The sequence below is a fragment of the Poeciliopsis prolifica genome, unplaced genomic scaffold, assembly GCF_027474105.1.
Source record: "Poeciliopsis prolifica strain line A6 unplaced genomic scaffold, Auburn_PproV2 SCAFFOLD002, whole genome shotgun sequence".
Classification (NCBI taxonomy): domain Eukaryota; kingdom Metazoa; phylum Chordata; class Actinopteri; order Cyprinodontiformes; family Poeciliidae; genus Poeciliopsis; species Poeciliopsis prolifica.
The window spans coordinates 6,900,135-6,922,760 of NW_026562377.1; the positions used below are offsets into that span (position 1 = coordinate 6,900,135).

At 38.2% G+C, this 22,626-nt stretch overlaps 2 protein-coding genes across 3 annotated transcripts; one reads left to right on the plus strand and one right to left on the minus strand.

The window, feature by feature from the left end:
• Positions 1-148: 148 nt before the first annotated feature.
• Positions 149-18,479, plus strand: LOC129377156 (ras-related protein Rab-3A). Of its 2 annotated transcripts, none has more exons than XM_055056930.1 (5): positions 149-227; positions 9,843-10,067; positions 12,494-12,612; positions 13,160-13,284; positions 14,368-18,479. In XM_055056930.1, exons 2-5 carry the CDS (start codon positions 9,843-9,845, stop codon positions 14,556-14,558), a joined length of 660 nt encoding a protein of 219 aa, XP_054912905.1. In that variant the 5' UTR covers positions 149-227; the 3' UTR covers positions 14,559-18,479. The 2 variants fall into 2 exon arrangements, with proteins under 2 accessions (XP_054912905.1, XP_054912899.1); XM_055056924.1 differs by lacking the exon at positions 149-227 and adding an exon at positions 6,371-6,663.
• A 1,208-nt stretch (positions 18,480-19,687) lies between these two features.
• jund (JunD proto-oncogene, AP-1 transcription factor subunit) lies at positions 19,688-22,417 on the minus strand. The gene has a single exon (XM_055056904.1). It carries the CDS (start codon positions 22,258-22,260, stop codon positions 21,439-21,441), a length of 822 nt encoding a protein of 273 aa, XP_054912879.1. The 5' UTR covers positions 22,261-22,417; the 3' UTR covers positions 19,688-21,438.
• Positions 22,418-22,626: the final 209 nt, after the last annotated feature.

The window sequence follows — 22,626 nt, forward strand, 5'->3', positions numbered from 1 at the left end:
TTGATTGAATTACGCACATTCCGCCCTGATTCTGCTCTTGAGAATGTTAACGTTCATTTTTTAATACTTATTCCTTTATTTTCTTCCTTGACCGGAGGTCGCTTGAAGTGCTCTTATTTTGACGTCAGTAACCGGATGTGGAGCTGCTCAGCTTCTCTCCCTTGACAGTGTTGGTGTTTGCGGTGCTGAACACGGCGGACAGCAGCAGCCGATAGAAATCTGCAAAGGTAGGTTTTAATATCCTCATTCTGCTGCACTGACTCGACATCACGATCCAGGTTTGAGTGTTCCGCGTGTCGGATTCGCTTTGCGCGTTTTTATTCACGTGAAACCGGAGGAAAAAAATGGTTCCGATGGAAACCAGTGGCATTACAGCGTTTTCCCTGACAGCTGTTCCCATTGTGGAAAAGCAGCAAAACGCCTGATATGGATCCGTGAATGAATGAGTGGATGAATGAATGAATAAGTGAAGGCTGTAATGGATCTTCGCTTGGGCTCCGGGCCTGTCCCGGTCCCGTCCAGCAAGAAAAAGGCGTTTCAACCCTTGAGATGTTTCTGAAACTGATCCAAACGGGTCAGGGCCCGAAATTAAACAGGGATGAACTAAAAATGAGATGAGATGCGTTCAGTTAATGGTGGATTTCTAAGACAATCATCCTGAAATCTTTACACTGAAATTATATTTTTTTTTAAAAAACATAATCTATGAATCATCCATTCAAACTGAGCCATTTGGAGTGATGTATGTTAAAAATTTCAGTTCCATATTAGGTTTATATTAACTATATTTATTAATCTGTTTAGTGAGGTATAACTAGACAGTTTGTAGTTAAAATGCTGAATTTTAAATGTGGCTTTTGTGTTTAAAACTTGACTGTAATATAAAAAATTCAAATTGTACAGTAATGCATCTGTTGAGTCAGCTGAGTCTAAACTGAATTGATATTTAAAGGAAATATCTTCACATGCTCTGCATGGACATTAGCTGCTGGATCTGCAGGCAGGACTAGATGTTATCTGCAAAACCGGCATCCATCCATGCAATTTCCCTCAATCCTTTTCAAATATCAGGTAGCTTGGCATAAAACCGCATAAAAACAGTGATAAATTTCAGATTGTTATTTCTTTAAATAAGGATTTTATGCTCGGCAGAAGATGGGGTTGGCTGACATTTGAATGCATCTAAATCTCTCTCAGCATCAGCAGTTTTATGAACTGGAATCGGACCAAATTCAAGCGTTAATGGACCGACTGGCTCAACCTTTGAGCAGGAACAAAAGGAAGCCTCAAAGGCAGAATGTGCAGAGCAAACCTGCACTAAAGCGGTGGAGAGACAAAAATAGGAAAGAGACATCTCGCCCAAAAGCAGCACAAAGTGTTCCTCAAACAGACGCGAGGTTTTTATATTTAAACTTTGCTGAATTCACCTGCATTCTGCAACACACACACACACAAAACATCCTCCACATCCTGCCTGCTCTCCTCGCTGCCTCTGTTTTCAGAGTGAGAGAGATGAAAAATGAAAGGATGTCTATTTATAGCGCCCACTCCTCTCATCTGCATCCCCTCGCTTCCTGGAAGAAGGAGGAGGCACGTGATTGGAGGACAAAACGGGAGGAAAATCGGCGTCTCAGGCTGATGGGGAGCAGGACGGCAGCTGACTAACACACACGCTGTCTGCTTGTATTAATCAGTAATTACTGTTTCACACGTTTATGGAGCGTTTGCGACATGAGGGACGTGTCAGGAGAAACAGCTTCATTTTTTATTTCTAAACTTCAGATCTGAGCACAAACAGACAAATTGCAGCAGCGAGTTTTGGTGAAAGATGCAAACATAAGCAGCTTGATGTGAAGTCAGGGACGTGCTGACTTCTGTTCAAAACAAAGACAATAATCCTCACGATGGCACTTTTCTCTGTGTGCAAGAAAAAAATACTTCTAGTCCAAAATACCCAAAAGCTTTATTTGATTTTTAGAGCCTGAACTGGTGGAGATTATTTAAAATTTAGTACTTTGTTGTCCTACTGCAGAGGTGGATAGTAACTTTTTTGAAAACATACTTTTTGGAGTAATTTTTAGTGCATTGTAGTTTTTACTTTTACTTGAGTGAAATTTCTGGATTTTCTACCCAGTGAATGAAAAACAAACATGTTTTAACCAGAAATCCACCAGTCACAGACACACAGCTTTGGTTTTTGTTAAAGTTTCATAAGTTTTATATTGAAATTTTAGAATAATACCTATATTATTCTAAACTAGAATAATATAAATAATTTTTATATTTTAGAATAATATTAATATTATTCTAAAATATTTATAATGTGAAATTTGTTACGAAAGTAGGTTTTATGCTAAAAGGTTGACACAAAGCCAGGAAAACAACAGATTTAAATGAATAATTTTTATGATGACTGGAAAATATGTCTTCATTAGACTGTCTTAGAAAACCAGAGCATCTTTAGTCAGAGGTTTTTTCAAATTTGCTGTAATACAGACTGTTACAGGAAGTCTTTCCTGCCCACAACCGTCACCACATGCAATAAGCCTCTAAAAAAATCGGAATCAATCAGTTACAACATTTAATAACCTTCTGGGATCAATAAAGTATGTTTGAATGGAACTGAATAGAACTGAATAACCTGATAGTATAGATTTTAAAGTTTAAAAATATTACGCATTAAATTAGTTTTGAAGCGTCAGAGAGTCCACTGTGACTCACTATGAACCCAGTTATGTTAGAAAATGTCTAATTTATAACAGGCAGGCAATAAAACTCAATGGAGACTTTAAGACCAGCAATGCAGAGTTAAACTGCATGAAACTGTTTTCGGGCAGATTGCCAGTTTGATTGAATCAAGAGCAAAACAAGCAGCTGACAAAGTGCAGTCATGCCACATCTTGTCTCTCATTGCAGTATTCTCAGCTTTGAATCATGAAGATGTCGTCTTTAGTTGAAAATTAACTCCACCTTACGAGTTCTGGTTAGTGCATTTATACAAAACAATCTATAGCATAGAAAAGATTTATATTTGTAGCTGCAAAGCGCAGCAGTTTGAAGCACTGTTGCCTTGCCGCAAGAAGATTCTGTGTTCAAATCCCAGCCTGGAGTCTTTCTACATGGAGTTTGCATGTCAGGTTAATTGGTTTCTCTTAATTGCCCATAGTTCAGAATTATTATACCTGTGTTGGACTGGCTACCTGCTCAGGTCGTACTCCACCTCTCGTCCAATGATCGCCGGAAATAGTTAGTGGATGGAAAAAGAAAAATGTAACAGACCTCTGTGTGTGTTAAAATACTTCCTCTATGTGTGACTGCAAAGTTTCAAACTGATTGGGTGGAAACAAATCCAGCGGACCAATCAGAAGGCAGATCATTTTTAAAGCAGTCGGGTGTTTTTTCCAAACTGCACACTGTGAAATCCTACTACTAAAAGTAGCTTTTTTAAGGTTACATCATGTTATAATGTAGTTTCCTCGTCATGAATCCACCTAGAATGTTGCTTTGATTCTTTCATGCATGTTTCAGAAATCCTTTCATCTCCATGGCGACCAATCAGCTGTGCCTCCTCTGTGACTTCCCCATTGAGCTCCTTCAGACTAGCCAGCAGCAATTAGCAAACACTTGGTGGAACTGAGCTCATTATACGAGCTACTTCTCAGGGAAAAACTGGTAAAAATATTCCTGAGAGAGGAGCGATGTTGTAAAGACTTTCTGAAACCGGAGTTTCAGGAAGAGCAGGAGTTTTTAAAGAGACAGAGCCCCAATTTCAAGGTGCTAAATGATGAAGTAACATTTCTTTGAAGTCACATTTGATATATACTGCATTTCTATAACAACTGAAGGTAACACAGTTATTTGATTGTGCTATAAAATGGAATTGGCACTGGAACATACACAATACTTTAGTATTTCCTCCATTTGCTCTTTCTGGTCTGCTGGAGTCCTGAAGCCGTAAACTGACTCTGTTACTCACTTCAGACTGACGGATAACTGACCTGGTTTCTCATCTGTTCTCGAGTCTCAGCTGGTCTGAGCATGTTCTGCCTTTTGAAATCTTCTTTCTCCTTTTAGTTGATTTCTTGAATCTGTAGATTAAGCAGCAATCAGACTTGGGTGGGTCTAATTACTGTTCACAATCAGATTTAGATAATTTATGCTACTTAACTATGACTTAACAAAAAATAAGAAGAAATTGTAAGTAGGAAATGAGTGAAGACATGTTAGTGAGTCCTCTTTCTTAAAAGAAGAAGGTGTTTGGATGATCTGGGATCATCTGTGGATTATCTGTGCGTCTGCGTTAAGCCAGCTGATTCTGATGCAGTCAGCTGCAGCGCCGCTCAGACCCGGATCAATCCAGCTCCTGCAGAACGTCAATCTCCTATAGGCGACATTTTTAGAGGGGAGCTGCATGATGTCAACGTCCTGCACTGAAACAACACTCTTAGTCATGATTGGATTGAAAAAAATGAAAGAGGCTCTCTTTGGTTAGAGGATGGAATAAATAAAATCAGACAGGAATGAAGAAGGGTTATGAAAACTGTTATGGTTTAAACAAGGATGCACCGATACCGATGCTCTTTTCACTTCCAATACAGAAAATTAGTGCTGATTTGATTCAAAAGGTTTGTCTTTTTAAACACAGACATAACTGTACTGAATTACAAATTTATTTGTTAAATCTGCACACTTAAATACACCAGTAGCTTCACAAGCTTGGTCATGTAAAAACGACAAAACCTTAATTTGTTCAGTCAGCGCAATTAGGAGAATAACAGCCAATGGAAAATAAGACATGTAAAAATAAACTAACTGTGGTTTCAAATGGTTCAGAAAGTGCAATTAGGAAATCTCAATATGATGTAAAACATAGAATTAGACTAAATAGATCTGCTTTTAAGGATCAGGAACATGTAGTCGATATAGAATTTATTTCAATATCAGAACCGATACAAATGTTAATATCGGCGCATCTCTAGTTTGTGGTTTGTGTAAAACAGAAATTGCTCTTTTATTTAAACACTTCACATAATAATTTAATCATTTAAACATTTGAAAATTCAGAGCATGTAGAAGGAGAGCTTTTTAAATATTTTTCATAATTTGCTAGCAAACCGATTACCTGCATTGCTCTGCGTATTCAGTGTTTGTGCCTCTTCTTTCGCTCCTAACATCAGTGACAAGTGATCCAGCAGCGACTGTCAGTGTCTGTTTCACCGTTTGAGTTTTAACTTTCACGTCACAATTTTCCTGGCATTCAGACTCGACTCTGTCTTGTTTTTACTCATCAGACCTTCAGACTTTAATCTCAGTCTGCAGATTGTTTAGCTCTCTAATAAGGTAAACTAAAAGCATTCATTAATATTTCTCCATCATTTTCAGCAAAGTCCATTATGTTGTCTCTGATCTTACTCTGACTGAATAAATAATTTAGTGTTACACTCTTGGTATGATTTATTGAAAGATTAGAACACCTAATACAAAAGCAAGGTTATGAATAAATTCATCAAAATTAAATTGTTCAATGCAATAGTAAAAACAGAAAGAAAGGAGATTAGCTCTTGCTACTGGCACTGCCACACCTTTAGATGCTATTACATCATAATTTTGCAGTACAGTAGTGCTTTGTGGTTGCAAACTGACATGTAAATAAAGTCTTAAGAAGATTGATTATTCATGTAAAGTGTTTTCAAATTAGCAATAATACAAATACTCCAAACATTCACTAAATAAAGGGAATTAAAAAATCTCACCTGTGTTGGTCAAAAACCAAATGAAAGCTGCAGAATCCTGCAGCCTGAAACACATTTGCATGGTGAGAATTTGTTAATTACTTTGAGATTAGTGAGCGAAGCCTCTGACTGTAAGCTTCTGTATCAAATTTTCGTTTAGCGGAGGTTAAAGCAGCTCTCTTCTTCGCGCTTATCTCAGGGAGGCAGAGAAAGGGCTGCAGTAATCTCTCCGCACAGCTCATGCTGAACAGCCACTTCTGAAAGGCAGCAAGAGTCTGAGATGGTGTTTCATGACATCCAGACTTGCAGAAGTGACCAATTATTTTTAACCCCCTGTAATCTCTGCTTAGCTTTGATTTTCAAGCCAGTACCTCAGGTTTGTAGAATTGCTGCAAGATCAACAGAAAAGTTGCTGGTTTGGGCTCCAGTTACATTTAAAACTTTAAGAAGGCTGAATGTCTTGGAGTCACTTTTTTAGGAAGAGAAGTCAAAACATTCCTGATAATAATATGGACAATAAATCAATATCAATGATATCAATGATAACATGTCTGATATGATATTCAACATGCAAAATATAGACCATGACCCCTTGAACGTGACGTCACGCTCTACAGAACTCCGCCCACTTCGCCATGACGGAGCGACGTGAAAACAACCGTTCCTTTAAAGCTCGTCTAAAAACAGACATCTCTAACCGATTATCGCTATTTAGTTGATTTTACTTTGAAACCGGATACAGGTTGCTGCGCGGTCGGCTGCACAAACAGACGAGGATGCAAACCAACCTTGTTCTTTTATAACTTTTAATGAGAAAAGATGGCGGCGTCGGACAGCAGCGTCATAATAACCGTCAGCCCTCCACGTAACCGCGCATTAGCAGCGAACTGTTTTTACGAGGGAAGAAAATTAACGTTCATATACTTAATAAGTAAGTGCGATTTGGAAAGATATCAAAAATCGCTTTATGGAGAAGGTCTAACACTGCATTGGTAATCATGGAGACAATTCAGCCGTCATGTAGCCTAGCATGTATGGAAAAAAACTGGTTAGCATCTCGTCTTTTGTGCGTTTTTTAACGCGGCTCCAGTGGAAAGGGAAACGCTGTTTATGACATAGTGATATAAACCATGTTGTGTGAATTTAGGTGAAGTCTGTAATTTGATCAGGAGGGAGGAGGTAAGCTAGCTTTTCCCAACTGTTGTAAATAGAGCCCCAGCCAGGTGTGTTATGTTCTCAGACAGATTAGCTGGAAGCTAACAAGTAGAAGCTATTGATAAACTGACAAAAACAATTGGAAAACAATTTCAGTCGCTCTATTTAACACTCCGTTCCCTCACATCTTGGGGCTTTGCGAATCTACTGACTCACTCCTTGATCACTAAGCAACTCACTCACTCTTTGGTTACCTAGCAACAACCTTTGCAGTAACTCGCGCAGCAGCAGTTTTAAGTTTTCACCAATGCGCCACTTAAGGGTTAAAAAATAAAAAGCAACAGCGTGAAGTGAAAACTGACTAAAACAGGAATGGTCAGGCCACCTGTTTGGAAGTATTTTAGATGTTTAAAACAACAACAACAAAAATTCAATAATTATTGATATTGACTGATATATCACTGAGTCAGCTCAAAAAGAATGTCAATAAAGGAGGTTAGAGGCAGAATATCTGCAGAGAGGAGAAAGGCGTTAGTAATATGAGTACATGGGTTTCTAATAAAGGTGGCCAAAGCAGAAACTAAACACCAAATGTGACGCTGATTCCAGTGAATTTGTTCCCTGGAAACGCTGCTGCCTCATTATAGATTAGTTTTACTGCCGTTCATGCAGTCGGATGGAAAAGGTCGCTGTGGGAGAATATGCTAAATACATGGTTTTAAATTTTTTTGGATTATTTGATTAATAACTGGATACCAAAATGTGAATAATAGGAGATTTAGTTGCAGAATTGGAAGTAGTTGAAGCTAAAACTACGTGAGGAGTTCTGGGTAGAACATGTTTACAAACAAGATTTTTTTAGATCTTAAATGTGAAATGTTTACATATTGTGTTCAGTTTGGGCTTAATTACTGCTTTGAGTGTGTTATTCTGTCATCTAATGGCCTAGTTTTAGTCCGTGTTCTCCAGTCAACAATTAATCGATTTCTAAATTAGTTGGTAATTGTCTCAGTAATCGATTAATCATGACTAAAATGATTAACCGTTTCAGCCCTACACCTCAGTGCAGTTCAGGTTGCAGCAGGTGGTTGTTTCTCACCTTTATTCAGCCTCAGTGTGTTGGGGAAGGGTCTTGTTCAATTTTTAACAAGCATTTCTCTGTCCCTGGGTGTAAGCTGATAGGCTGCGACTGTGAGATGGGAGCCGTTGTTTTGTTTGGCTGTGAGTTCTTGTGTTCCTCTGCAGCCGAGCTGAGATAACAGTCTAAACATAGAGAAGGGTGAAGGGACTCTCAGAGTCCTGCGGTTCTGTCAGGATTTAACCTGGTCTTCAACCTTCAGCGCTTGTGTTTGCATGCTCACATCCTACCGACAGCAGATGAGACTTTTCTCATTTATGTGGAGTTTGATGAGACCTGTGGTGTGGTCTGTCTCACGCTGCAGGCAAAATGTCTGCTGTGACCTATAATGAATTTTTGTTAACGCTATTTAGCTGCCATAATTTACTCAAGAGCAAAAATTTACTAAAAAAACAACAAAAAAAAAACATGTAAATTTCTGAGTTTGATTAAGCAGAACATTTTAAATTTGGAGATTAATTTCTGAATTTTTCTAGAAAATTACTTTTTTTTTGACAAAAGTGTAGACCTATAAGGAACTACGAAGGTCCTCATAGGCCATTGTAGAAAGGAATATGAATAGAATAGGTATGTTAGGAACCAATGCAGAAGAATCAGATGTAAAGCAAACCAGAAACCTAAAAACATACCAAATATTGGTTGCAACCCCCTCCAGAAAGAAAACGAATCCAAGGAAACATGGCACAGTATTTAAAGCAGACATGCTGGATTGGGTTACTATTTGAGGGACCTACTTGCTGTTTGACCAAAAACTCTTAAGTTACCGCTGTCACACAGGTAGCAGCTATCAGTGGTGCCATTGTTAGCGTAGCTGTCAGGCTACAGCTTTACCAGGCTGTAACTTTAGCTGCAAGCATGAAGCTTCCTCCAAATAGTTTGTGGAAGACCTGAATTCACATAAACTGGAAACAACCCACAGACTAGTCATGTATCTGTCCACAGTGGGTCAAAAATAATTTTCTGAAAGCTACAAAAACACAAATTTCAGCTTCTGTGTAAATCTCCAAGCATGCTATCTGAGCAGTGGATGATCCTGCGTTGTTTGCCAGACACTTTGACTGATTCGCTCCACACAGTTTTACCAATAACAAATCTCAAATTGGTGTTTTTTTTCCCCCTCTGACTCTGCAAAGTACTGCTTTGATTAATATCCAGGCAAAAAATGTGCAACCGCTAACAGCAAGTATTTAATCTCTGCCACTTCTTATGCTGAGTCAAACTGATGCTGCAGGAATCTCACGTCTCACCCAAACTCAGAAACTTTGAAAAACGGGGAACAAGCTTTACATTTTTTGGGCCAAATCAATCACACCAACATAAAACCATTATTTCAAAGAATCAGTCATCTGTCCTTCCATCTGGTAATCAACTGTAACAGCTCTTTCCTACAAGGACTTTGGTATTTACTCCTGATGAAAACCTTGGGATGACATTACAAATATTCACATTTTGTTATGATTGCAGCCACTTCTTTAAGCAGTTCCAAATGCAGAAAGCAAGAAATAAAGCAAATGGAGAGGGAGATTATTAGGGCTGAAACAATTAATCAGATTAATTAGGATGGTTTGATCAAATAACTGTTAGCTGGAGTGAAGTTTCACACTGCCACTTTTCTAACTTCTGGATGCAGAAAGCTGTGCTACAGTAATAACAGGAGCTTCATGTCCACAAAAAGGGCTCATGAAATCTGTTACTAAAAAAAAGATTGTTTTGACTTGATTTTCTTTTAATTTCCAAAATGTTATTTTCTTTTATGATATTACACCATAGACACAACATCCTCCATCAAAGCTTTTCTCTTTCTTCGTTTCCTCTAGATGGCCTCGGCAACAGCGACCTACGGACAGAAAGAGTCTTCGGACCAGAACTTTGACTACATGTTCAAGATCCTCATCATTGGCAACAGCAGCGTGGGAAAAACCTCCTTCCTGTTCCGCTACGCCGACGACTCGTTCACGCCGGCGTTCGTCAGCACAGTGGGGATCGACTTCAAGGTGAAGACCATCTACAGGAACGACAAGCGGATCAAACTACAGATCTGGGTAAGACCGAGGAAAAACGGTTTTTATCAAAGCAACAAACCAGTTAAAAGTAATTTATATTCTGACCTAATATTTGATTAGAGCACGGAGTTTAGTCACATTTCTCCTGATCAATCTTGGTCTGCTTTATTCACACACACTTTTTCAGCCCTGCTTAAAAAATAATTGTTTATTATTTAGCTCAGCTTTGCACCCTGTTACTGGGATCCATCATTAAAACACACATACAGTATATGCAAATACATGATGGATGATAAATTGAACAGACATGGCAATAAAAAAATTGAATACAGTTAATACAAAATGTTGATAAATAAAATATACACAATTACAGATAGTGAGACTCTTAGCAGCTTCAGCCAACGTTTTTAGAAAATCTTTAGCTTTTGTTTTGCGGTTCAAATGTGTACAAAGCAATGATATTATCACCATATAATCCAAATTGATGCTCGCGGTCCAAATCTGCCCCATGGTAGCCACAGAAATGCATTAAAAAGATTTCTAATAATATGGTTCTGGTTCTATTGCCTGATTGAAGTTTACATGAACTCTTTGTGCATGCATACGTTTCTCTGTCTTCCCTCAGTCCAAAAACTTGTCAGAGCTGTTCAGTATTTTGCTTTAAGTACAAAACAAAAGTGAATGTGTGTGCACAACTCTGCAGTGAGCAATGGATGGATGTTTCATACAGCCTGCTTTACCTTTCTGCAGTTGTTTTTCTGTAAAAATCTTGAAACTATTTTTGTAAATGTGTTTGCTGCTGGAGTCTTTATTATCCTCTCACTAATTCACAGATTTTCTGCCCTCTGTAGTGATATATTCAAAATCTAATATATGGATTTGGTATTTGCTAATTAGATCGTAAATTAGTTGCTTGCAGCAACTCCCCATCTAGAGAGAGTTTCTGCAAGCAGCAATAAAAGGTTTTTTGAGAGAAAGTTGATGTTTTGTTTTGGGTTTTTTTCTTTGTAGATGAAAATGCGAGCCAAATAGACATCTGAATTATGATTGCTTCTTCTACACTCATATATTTTGATGGCATTCACATCACTTAGAAAAAAATATTTAATATGAAATTTCAGAGAGAGTGAACTGCAGTGAAGCAATGCCCCATGGTGCAGTACAGTTATGCAAACCAACATTGCCTCTTCTGCAGCATTTTCACTCAGATTGAATGTGGAGAAAATAATAAACCAACCCAGAAATAATAAGAGGTCGCGGTCAGCCGAGATGACATATCCGCAGGGGCAAACAGAACGATGTTTTCTTTTGCATCCGACATGTGTTTGTTATTAGAGCTCAAGTGTAAACCCAGTGGAAGCATTTAAGATCAGCTTGCAGGGTAAACAGGTTCACTAAGGTTAGCAGAGACGCACTAAACTGGAGAAAACGAGGACCGCTTCATTTTCCCCTAAATACCACACATCCCTCTCTGTCACATCACAAAAAGCAGACACATCGCTACAGGTTTGACAGGAAATGAATAAAAAGTAAACCTAAATATGCTTTTTATAATTTTGTTGCTATGCAGTTACTGCAGTTTATGCTAATCTGATCTGTCATGTTGATTTACCTTCATGTTCTTGGTGTCTGCAGTCTGTTCCCATTTCCTGGGATCATGTTTACAAGACATCATGGCATGAAAATCAAAATGTTGGACCAGAAATTTTGAATAAATCTGTTTATTTGACTCTGATAACGTGAAATTTGTCATTCCTAACCTTTAGTAAATGGACAGATGACAGTTATCCTACATAAAATACATAAAATCTCCACATTTAATAGGATTTTATTATTTATATTCCAATTTTATACTGATATTCAAGTTTTTTTTAAATTAGCCAATCTTCACTAGCTGCATTTTTTTGAGGATTTATATAAAGACAATAATTTAAGAATGGATGTGGGCATTAATAGACTAAATCAAATCAATTTTCTACTTAAATAATTAAAATAGAGATTATGTGTGTTTTTTTCTATGTAGAAACACTAGATAATATATTGTAGATGATAGTAATGCAGTATTTACACTTTTCAGTGGGCGCCCTGCTTTTCTGGAATGTTCTGCTTATAATATGAGTTTATATAACACCACTCCATGCTACCTACACTGACCAGCAGGTATAGCGCTACAGCTCTTATCCTCAGCAGCCGACAGCGCCGTGAGTGGATCTAAATGGCAGCAGGACAAAAAGTCATGTAGATTAAATGATATGAAGTTGCTGAGACTGAATTAGGTCGGCCACATTGTCACTGATTCCTGTTCTGGGATTTTTATCCAATACATATATTGGTATCGTATCGATGCATCTTTACTCAAAGTCTCCAGACTCACTTTTATCTAAACGTCTGAAAACATTCTTTGTCAATCTAACATTTTATAAACCTCTGATAGAGGAGTGGTTCCTTTCTGTGTTTGTTTTCAGGACACGGCGGGTCAGGAGCGCTACCGCACCATCACCACGGCGTACTACCGAGGAGCCATGGGCTTCATCCTCATGTATGACATCACCAACGAGGAGTCCTTCAACGCCGTCCAGGACTGGTGCGTTTTTGGCTCAAGGAGAGAGTTTTTCTTTTTCTGTTCTTTTAATGTATGATGCCTCCTGTTTGTGAGCAGGAGGTGCATGAGGATGATGGATGACGTGTCAGGAAAGTCTGGAAATAGAATAAGAGTCGTGGCTGTAAAAAGAACAAGGATCAGATTATCTCCAGGAATCAGACGCTTGTTTTAACCTCTACGTCTAAGAAAATAATAACAATTTTGATAACACAACTTTTTAAAAATTAATTTGAATTTATGATGAAATAAATAAAATTCTTATCATGACAAGAAATTAATCTCGATAAATTATAAATTCCCACTCATATCTGCTTGTAGCCATTTCAGGCGTAAAAGGTTTGGACTGAGCAAATACACATATTACAGAAAAACAAATGTGTTTTATTGCACAAAAAACCTTTGAATCTTTCATCTGTGGTGACGTTTTTGTTTCTCGGTTCTTTAATTGTTGCCCTGTCATGCTTACGGCCGTCAGAGGAATCATTTGCAGACTTTGAGTTTCCGCTGTAAGCTGGCCGTGTTTTCCCAGGTCGACTCAGATTAAGACGTACTCGTGGGACAACGCCCAGGTGCTGCTGGTAGGAAACAAATGTGACATGGAGGATGAGAGGGTGGTGAACGCAGAGAGAGGCCGGCAGCTCTCAGAACATCTTGGTGAGTTTAACTCCCGTCGCTTTAAGTATGATGCAATAAACTAGTAACTAAAGACCATTTCAGTCATAGAGATTTTACCAATTATTCTGACATTTAATTGATTAATCAGATCAATAAAACTGTCACATTCTGCAGATTTTTCAATTAACCATTTAAGCTTATTTTATACAGTTTTAGGAATCTCTAAAAAACAAATAATTAAATTTTTAAAGTTTTTTAAATAAGAAAAAACAATTTTATTGACTAAAATGCAACAATATCGAATTCCTTTAGTGTATCTTGATCATTTGTAGCAAAGGATACATCTATAGATAAAACATACTTCTAACATAAACATATGAAAAGCCTATTTTTTCAATTAACTATTAATAATTGGACAGCAAAAGGTGTTTAATGGAAAATCTTTTACACAATATTTGAACCAGGTGAAGTTAAAACTGCCTCTTGAGTTCTGAGTAGAAGATAATCCAACAGACAAAGAAGGTTTTTCATTTTAAATGCAAAATATATTTATTATTTGGTTTAACTACTATTATTAATATGTTTCTTTCTCAGCAAATTACCTTTTGTTTGACTGAATACTCCAGTTAGTGATGAATCAATCTCAAAATTTGTTGATTATTATTTCTTTAATTGATTAATCACGATTAATTGGATGAAGTTCCTAATCAGAGCCGCAGCTTCCAAGTTTCACAGCTTCCATCTGACAAAGCGGTTATTCCCCGCACCGACCTTATTCAGCTCCTTCAGACTAGCCAGCAGAAACTAGTAAACACTGGTGGGAGCTGCACAACTCGAGAAGACCTCCTTCTCGGTGCAACACTGGTTAAAGGGTTAAGAGATGATGATGTTGTGATGACTTCCTGAAGGCAAAGTTTCAGGAAGAGTAGGAGTTTTTAAAGAGACAGTAGCCCAATTTCCAGGCGTTAAAATACCAGCACAATTTTCCTTTAAATTATATTTGACATATATATCATTTTTACAACAACTGATTATAACTTGATTGTGCTATAAAATGGCACTATGTGCCTAGAAAACACATAATCCTGCATCTTTAGTGAGAATCTGTGGTTTCTCCTCCAGGTTTTGAGTTCTTCGAGGCCAGCGCCAAGGACAACATCAACGTGAAGCAGACCTTTGAACGCCTCGTCGACATCATCTGTGAAAAGATGTCTGAGAGTCTGGATGCCGGCGATCCCGCCGTCACGGGGGCCAAGCAGGGGCCCCAGCTGACAGAGCAGTCTGCCCCTCCCCACCAGGACTGTGCATGTTAAAGCTGACTCAGCAACTCTTCCTGCTGTCATTTCCCCTCCGCTCCTTAGATCCTTACTTCAGCATCCTGTTCGCTCCTCTTCCTGCTCCTTTTTGTTGGCTGATGATCACAAGAGAAGGGCTGGAAAGAGTCTGGGCCGCTGCTGCAGGTGGTGTCCCCACATTTTACTGAACGTGTTTCCGTTGAGTTCCTCCACATTCGGGAGACGTTAAGGTGTTTTTAATCCGCACAGGTGTTGATCTGATGCCAAAGCAAGCCCAGTAAAACCAGAGCGTCTCAGACTCTTTGCAGCTCAGGCTCTTGCCGGTTTCCCCTGATCCTCGGTTTGGTTTTAAAAGAAGGATTTGACGGCGATCATCCTCAGAGTGCCATTTAAATCCTTCCAGAGTTTACAGTTTCATGTCTCGAAGTAAGAGATGAAAGCCTTGGATTTGGTGACCAAGACTGTGGAGTTTCACAGGTGTTTTCAATCCATCTGAGAAATAATCAAAACCCTTGTGTTGCATTTCTACGACGGAGTATTAGGGTCACCCTAAGAAAACAAAAAATACATAATCACAAGAATAAACCTGTGAAATTGTGAGGATAAAGTCAAAATAATACATAATATTATGACTTTAATCTCATAATGATTTATTCTCTTAATATGACTTTTATCTCAAAATATTAGGACTTTATTCTTCTATTATTTCAATTTTATTCATGTAATATGATTTTATTCTGATATGAGTTTGAATTTTCATAATGTTAGGAATTTATTTGTATTATTTTGACTTTATTCTTGTATCACTTTACTCTCAAAATTTGACTTTATTCTTGTATTATTTCAACTTTATTCTCGCAATTTTATTTTTTCATTCGTTTCTTATTATTGCCCTGCTACTCCGCCGAACATTTCAGATCCAAAATATACACTTAATTTTGTATTTTTACCTACTTACACTTGAAAACTGCAGGAATTAAACCAACATGACCATTTCCTCAGCTCTTCTGAGCATCTTTCATCACCGTTTTTTACTCTAATTCCTTCTGCAAATTTTTATTTTATATTTTCCAGCCTTGTTCTTTTCATAACCTAAACCAGAGAGAGTAAAAAAGACAGACAGGCTATTGCAAGGTGAAAAAGAGAAAAAAAAAGTATATAAATGGATAGAATTTTTTTAATTTAATTATATTTATTTCAGATGTACATATAAATGTTGTGCAATATATACATATACATATAATATCTACAGGTATGCACTTCTGCAAAAAGATTATAAAAAGTGTGATGTACTGCGAGGATAGTGCTGGATAAAAAAAAGGTGTTTTGTTGTAGGATTTGTTTCTCGTTTCCCCGCTTGTGGCTCCTTTCAGGAACGATTCAGTTTCATTCAGTCGAAGAAGAATCACTTCAGGATGGAAAACTGCATACAGTTTCACAAAAACCTGATTGAAATTCTGATTATAAAGTTGCTCTAAGCACTTTATCGATGTTGATGGTCGACTTTCAGGATAAATGCAACTCTCATCCTGAACTAAGACTTTGTGTTTTTGAGCTGGAAATTAACCATAAATAAAGTAACTCTAAGCTCAAAGTCGGATGATTTATCACTAAGATTGTAAGAATGGTGAAAAATTTTACTGTTCGTCGTTACCCTTAGTAATTATGTGTAAAAATAGCTGCCTTTAAATGGGTTTAAAGCTCTCAGACGCATTTGGAGTAGATTTTGAAAGTAATGTTTTTATGTTATTCTGCTTTTCTCTCGTTGCTGACTGGCTGTCTTCAGTGAGGAACCAGAAGGAGAGATTACTGCTGACTCAGTTTGTTGTTACCACAGGGTATATATTTGTGAAATTTCATTTTGAGATATTAGTTCTTGACAGGTGGAACGCGACAGCATGCAGGTTCTGCTTCGAAAATACTGAAGTTACAACTTTGCATTTCCTCTCCAGAGACCAAACTTTAAAAAAATGACAGTTATTTTTGTTTAAATGTTTCTTTTCTGATGTATAAGTTTTTAGATTGCATCTAAAAACTAGACTTTGATAGGGTATGCAATGCTCTCTACAATCATTGGCATGCCTGGTAAAAAAAAAAAAGCATTGCAATGAAATATTGTTTCAGGACTTTGGATTAGTTTTTGTTCCACTACATGCAGCCAAATTGAACCCAGGAGCCATTTTCTTGTAGTAATTTCCTTACTTGCAGCATAAAGATAAACACACACATGGTTTACATTCACTGCAAAAACACAAAAGTAGTTTTTGTCTATTTTAATTGTCTGATTTAGAACTAAAAATAATTTTCAAGTACATTGTTAGCAAGATATAGAAGCTTATTTTAAGAAAATATTTCCTTAGTATGAATTTTTAAGCAGTGCTGCTTCCACAGGGAGATTATTTTATTTATAATCAGGGAAATGTCTTGCTATGAATGAAATAATCTGCCAGTGGAACTAATCCTATCTTACCAGTTTTAAGCATTTTTATGACATAAATCAAACTCCTGTATTTTGCTGAAAAGTTACTTGTAAATTAGTTTTGTTTTATTTCAAGTGTACTAAGATATTTACATTAGAAAATGGGCAAAAAAAAATACTTGGTAAGATTTTGAGTTTTTGTAGTGTTTGTTACATATGTTGCTTTCACTGATTAGCAAATATGATGAGATTTTTAAATTTGAACTGTGAAGTTTGATCAAATGCAAAAATGGTTAATTTGTCAATCACAAAATCATGGATTATTTAGTTTGATTATGATGATCAAACTAAACCAGAAAATTGCAAAACGGTTATGTTGTAATTCATAAAGTAATTGTGAAAAAATTGTGACGGAGGTTGAACTTCAGCAGTCGGGGCAGGTTTCAAACCTTCATCCTGAACTGATTCAGTTCAAGCATTTAGCGACTCGTTTTCAAGCAGCACGGCTTGATCATCTGCTGCAACTCAGATGATCCTTTTCCACAGTGACAAACAGCATTTCTGCTGAAACTTTGTCAGAGTTTGCTTTGCAGAGCAGCTCGACTTGTCTGTTGCAGGCTGCCGTGTAAATGCTGGTTTAGTTTTGTTTGAGAAGATCTCAGTTCCTGCTGGTTGAACGCTGGGAAGCTTTTGAGAGCTGGAGGAAGGGCAGGCGAAAAAAAAAAGAAAATCACCTGTTCGAAAAGTCAACACAGCCGCACTTTTATGGGGACGTCCTTCCTCAGAACATATTTACTCTTGTTTTACTGCATTTTCCAAAGCTGAAACTGGTTTCCCTCCTTTAATGGAGCACTGTAGATGTGGCTTGTTTTTGCTCCACCAAGCTGGACGAAGATTGATAGACGTGTTTAATGAGGAAAGAAAACAAAAGATGACTTAAGAAAAATCTGTAATATTAAAATGAACGTAGTGTTTTAATTTTTTCTTTAAGTGCTTCTAAAATGACAATGAATCCCCAGCCAGAGTTCAGTGATTTTTCTCCCTGTGAATATTTCACTTCTTACTGGTTGTGACTGTTTTGAGATAAACTGTTCTCCTTTCTAATACGTCTTCCTCTCCGTCTAAACCTGTAAATACTGTACCTCTCAGTCATACGTGTGGATTGTGTTGTCTCGACTCAGGCTTGCATCCAAACAACAACAACAAAAGAAAAAGACCTGAAAACCCCGAAAAGAGCCATGTTGCACTGTATCTGCATACATTTCTAGGCCTACTTGTGAATGAATGTGTCACTCAGCTATGAAGCAATACACTCTGCAGCAGAAAAACACAAAGCGCCATCCAGCTTGGTAGAGGTTCTTCTACTAGCACGCAGGAACGTGTTTGTTTTTCTTTTTGGTCTTGTATCACTGCCTCTTCAGATCCTTTCAGTTTGGGCCATTAAAGTGAGAGAATATGCTGTGGATGTTTTTATCTGTACTTTGTGGTAAAACAATAAAAATAAATGACTAAAAAAAGCACTTACTGGTTGATTTTGCAAACCAACATTGAGTAGAGTTATACCTGAAAGAAACAGATTCTGATTATTTACTTTGATTTCACACCTATATAGAATAAATCAAAATGCAGAATTTAGTCTGAAAATGTTGATGTTTACTAAACAAAATAAATTCAAAGAATAAATTAACATATTTTGACAAACTTCACATCTATTATATTGTTAAAACAAAACTATATTTTGTCTCAGTGCACTGAAAATAAGACAAAACTAATTTATAAGTAACTTTTCAGCAAGGTAAGTTAGGATGTTTTTTTTAATAATTAATATTATTATTATTTTCCTTTTCCTCTAATATTGTAACAGGATTTACATTTAAAATAAACACCTGCATCAAAGGGGAACATTTTTAAACATTAAATGCTGAATGTTCTTTGCCAATTGATCTCAGACTCACGTTTGAAAATTTCAGTTTTTGTTCCATATTTCACCTTTATTTAACCAGGAATGTCCCATTGACATTATAAACCTCTTTCTCAAATGTTTTACATTCACACTTAGTCCTAAATTTAAAATAAGTTCAATATAAAACAAATCAGTCATCTTTAGTCCATGAAATATCAATTTAACATGAGAAAAAAGTTTCTGTACAAGAGGGTGATCCAAATATAGCAAGACCGTGCTTGATTAAAAAGTTTTTATGAATTGATCTTTAATCAAATTGATCCCTCCATGCTGCTTTGCGTAATAACATTTCGATTAATTAGTCTAATTAAATCTTTTGTAATTTTGTAGTTTCAACATTTATCCACCAGGGGGAGTAAAACATCTGTCTGAAAATGAAGTATGAATTTTTCAGATATATTATATAATGCACATTTCACTAATAAAGAATTCATTAAAGGAGCAGCCATTAACTGAACAATTATCAGGAGTGATAACTGTCCTAATATTAGGATTTTCCAAGTGAAGGTGTCACTTTGTGCTTTAAAAATCATTTTATTAGGAGTTAAATGTGTTTTTACATGAAGATGCACCATTTAGGGTTTTTCTAGTTGAGGTCTGGTCTATCGATTTCATTTATTCTCATAAAAGAGAAAACAGAATATGAAGAAATTTTAAGGAAATTTCCATGTATGTATCAGTTTTTTCATTAGGCTCAAAAAGAAAAACACCAGTCATATTGTTCAGCACAAACATTAAAAAAATGACCAAACACGGAGCAAAGTGTTGATTGCTGAGCAGCATTTTAATTGAAAACACCACAGCATCGAGCCAAAACTAACCGTAAGCTACAGGTGGTGGCAACAGAAAGGTTACGCCTTTTCACATTTTTTTTTTTATTTTTAAACAAAACACGCTGAAATAGACACACCTGAGTAAAAAAATAGACAAAATACACACATGTAAAGGTAAATAAGATAAAAACAAGAGAAACTTGTGCCCCATTCCACACAGATCAGGGCAACATTCGAGTTTGTCCAATACATGCAAACATTTCCCTACAGAAATACAGAGTAAATAGATTATATACTGAGATTATCTCATACCAACCGAAAGTTTACTATTTTCTTACAACCACCTCCTTTATGATGAGGGTAAATGTGCATAATTGCGTAGAAATATCCGTTTGGTCCAGCTTTGAGACTGTATACAGTCAAAGTAAACACTTTAAAGAAATGGAAATGGAGAAACCATTAAAAGATTTCCCTTTCTTCCCAATAGCAAACACATACGAGGTAGAACAGGATTCCAAATTAGACAGAAGGCATCTTTGTTCTGGCTGGAATCGAATAAATTAGTCTTACAGGTAGGGATATGCATTTAAAGGAAAAGCTAGGGATAACATTATACCCTTTTGTCTGACCAATAACACTGTTAAAGTTCATTTTGTTGAGTTATTTTCTACCTCGTATGCTTACGTTTCACCAATCCTACTTAGTATTAGCCATCAGCCCAAGTGCAATTCGATTCAGATGCCGACTTCCTGTTACGCCCCCCAGGAAACGCTAAGAGTTCCCATTCAGATTTGGTTTAAAATCAAAAATAAAGGGCCAAAGCTTAAAAGCAACCACAGAAAATTTGCTTAAATTAGTTAGCAAACAGTTACTCTGTGCATGAAATGCGAGCCCACCTCAGACACAAACAAGAAAAAAGCTTAACCTGGTAGATTTAAAGCTGCAGTATGTAGCTTTTGGAAAAACTTTTTTATTTTTATTTACATATTTGTTAAAACTGTCACCATGTTGTTACAGTTTGGTATAAGACAGATAAACAGTGAAAAGATCTTACCTGTCCTACTATTGCCGTCTGTCCTCTCCTGACCAAAAGCAGCCAATCTGAGCCAGGAGGGTTTTAGGGTTGATAATCAACCTTATATATTTGGTAATGGACGTGAAACAACTTATCATAACAGGAAAACTGTTTATCAACTATCATTGGCAGCCATTTTAACCAGCTGGAGCTTTCACAACAGGTCATGCTAGCTAGTTTATAGAGGGTGATTGACGGCGCTAAATCTTGGCTCTGATTGGTTGTTTCTAGGAGCTCAGTTTCTGATTAGCTTATCATACCATGCTGTCATGACATAGTGGCATCTTCATCAAATATGTATAAGTAATTTTTTAAAATAAAAGTTACACTGCAGCTTTAAGTAGTGAATACGTTAATATTTTCTTTGAGTATTTACAACTAGAACATTAGCCAGTTCTTTTGAGTCTCAAATTAAATTTTAAACCATTTGAAATGTTTAAAATGAGTCAACTCACAATAAACAGACTCAAATTTAAGACCTATAGATTAAGTGTTCTTTAACAGCTGCTTGATTCGCATGTTCCTCGGGCCGGCTCGGTGATGGCCGGCTGACGTCGCCTGGCAGAATAGGGCGCATCATCGGGGGCTACATACGATACAGAAGAACCAACACGTTTTAAGTCTGTGGAGCTTATTAGCTGTTCGGCGGTTCCGGTCCGGTTCTGCAATCAGTGCACCTGGACTTCGTGCGGTAACATCTGGCAGCCGCTGTTGACGTGGGTGAGGACCTTCTGCTTTAACTGGGCCACCTGCTCTCTCAGTAGGCTGGCGGTGGAAGCCAGGTCGGTGTTCTGGGTTTTCAGCGTCTTCACCTTGTCCTCCAGCCGGGAGATCCGCTCCAGTTTGCGCCTGCGACATTTGGAGGCGGCGATCCGGTTTCTGAGCCGCTTCCGCTCGGCTTTGATCCGCTCCTGTGAGTCCATGTCGACGGGCGAGAGCGGCGGGCTCTCCCCGAAGCTCTGGACGTCCGGTACCGTCTGGGGCTCCTCCTTCGGCGGCTGGACCCGGGAGAGCTCCGACTGGAGCGGGGCTGCCACCAGGTGATGTGACGGAGGGGGCGGGAAGGGAACCGTGTCCGTGGAGTAATTGACAGTGGTTCCCAGCGGCCCGCTGCCGTAGCTGTTCAGGTTCGTGTACACCGGTAGGTCCGGCTGTACCGTCACTGGGGGGATGTTCGCCCCGAGGTCCAGGCCGCCGTTAGCCGGGGCGGTTCCGTTCAGCTGGTTCTGCTTGTGGAGGTCCTCCAGCGCCTTCACGAAGCCCTCGGCGAACTCCTGCTCGTCCGTCACCGTCTTCGGGTAGAGGAACTGGGAGCTGGTCGGCGTCGTGGTGACCAGTCCGTTGGACTGGATGATGAGCCGCTCCAGCTCAGGAGACGCCAGCTTGAGCAGACCCAGATCGGGGGAGTTGAGGAGGCTCTCGGCGTCGCGGAGATGCGGTTTGAGGTCTGCGTCGTCCACCAGGGTCAGATTGATGTCCTTCTTCATCATTATTTCCGAGTGTTCGCTGATAATGGTGGCCTGCTCGACACTTCTTCAGAGCGGTGTCCTGTCCATACCCTCAGAAATGAGCGGCGGTGTGAGATGTGTCGGCGGGTAAACGGCTGTCTGGTCCTCGCTGAGCCTGGAGCTGCCGTCCGTCAGCCTAATCATCTGAAGCAGAATGTTCGCTGCGCGCGCCGCCTCGAGCGCTTTTACACGGTTACGTTCCATTATGTCACGTCACAGCACGCGCATTGGACAAAAAAACCACCTTCTCCCCACAACGTTGTGTGACTACAGACAGAAACAGCCTGAACAGAGAAGGAAAAACGACAGAGGTCTCACTCTGGAGGTATTTTCAAAACCAGACAATAC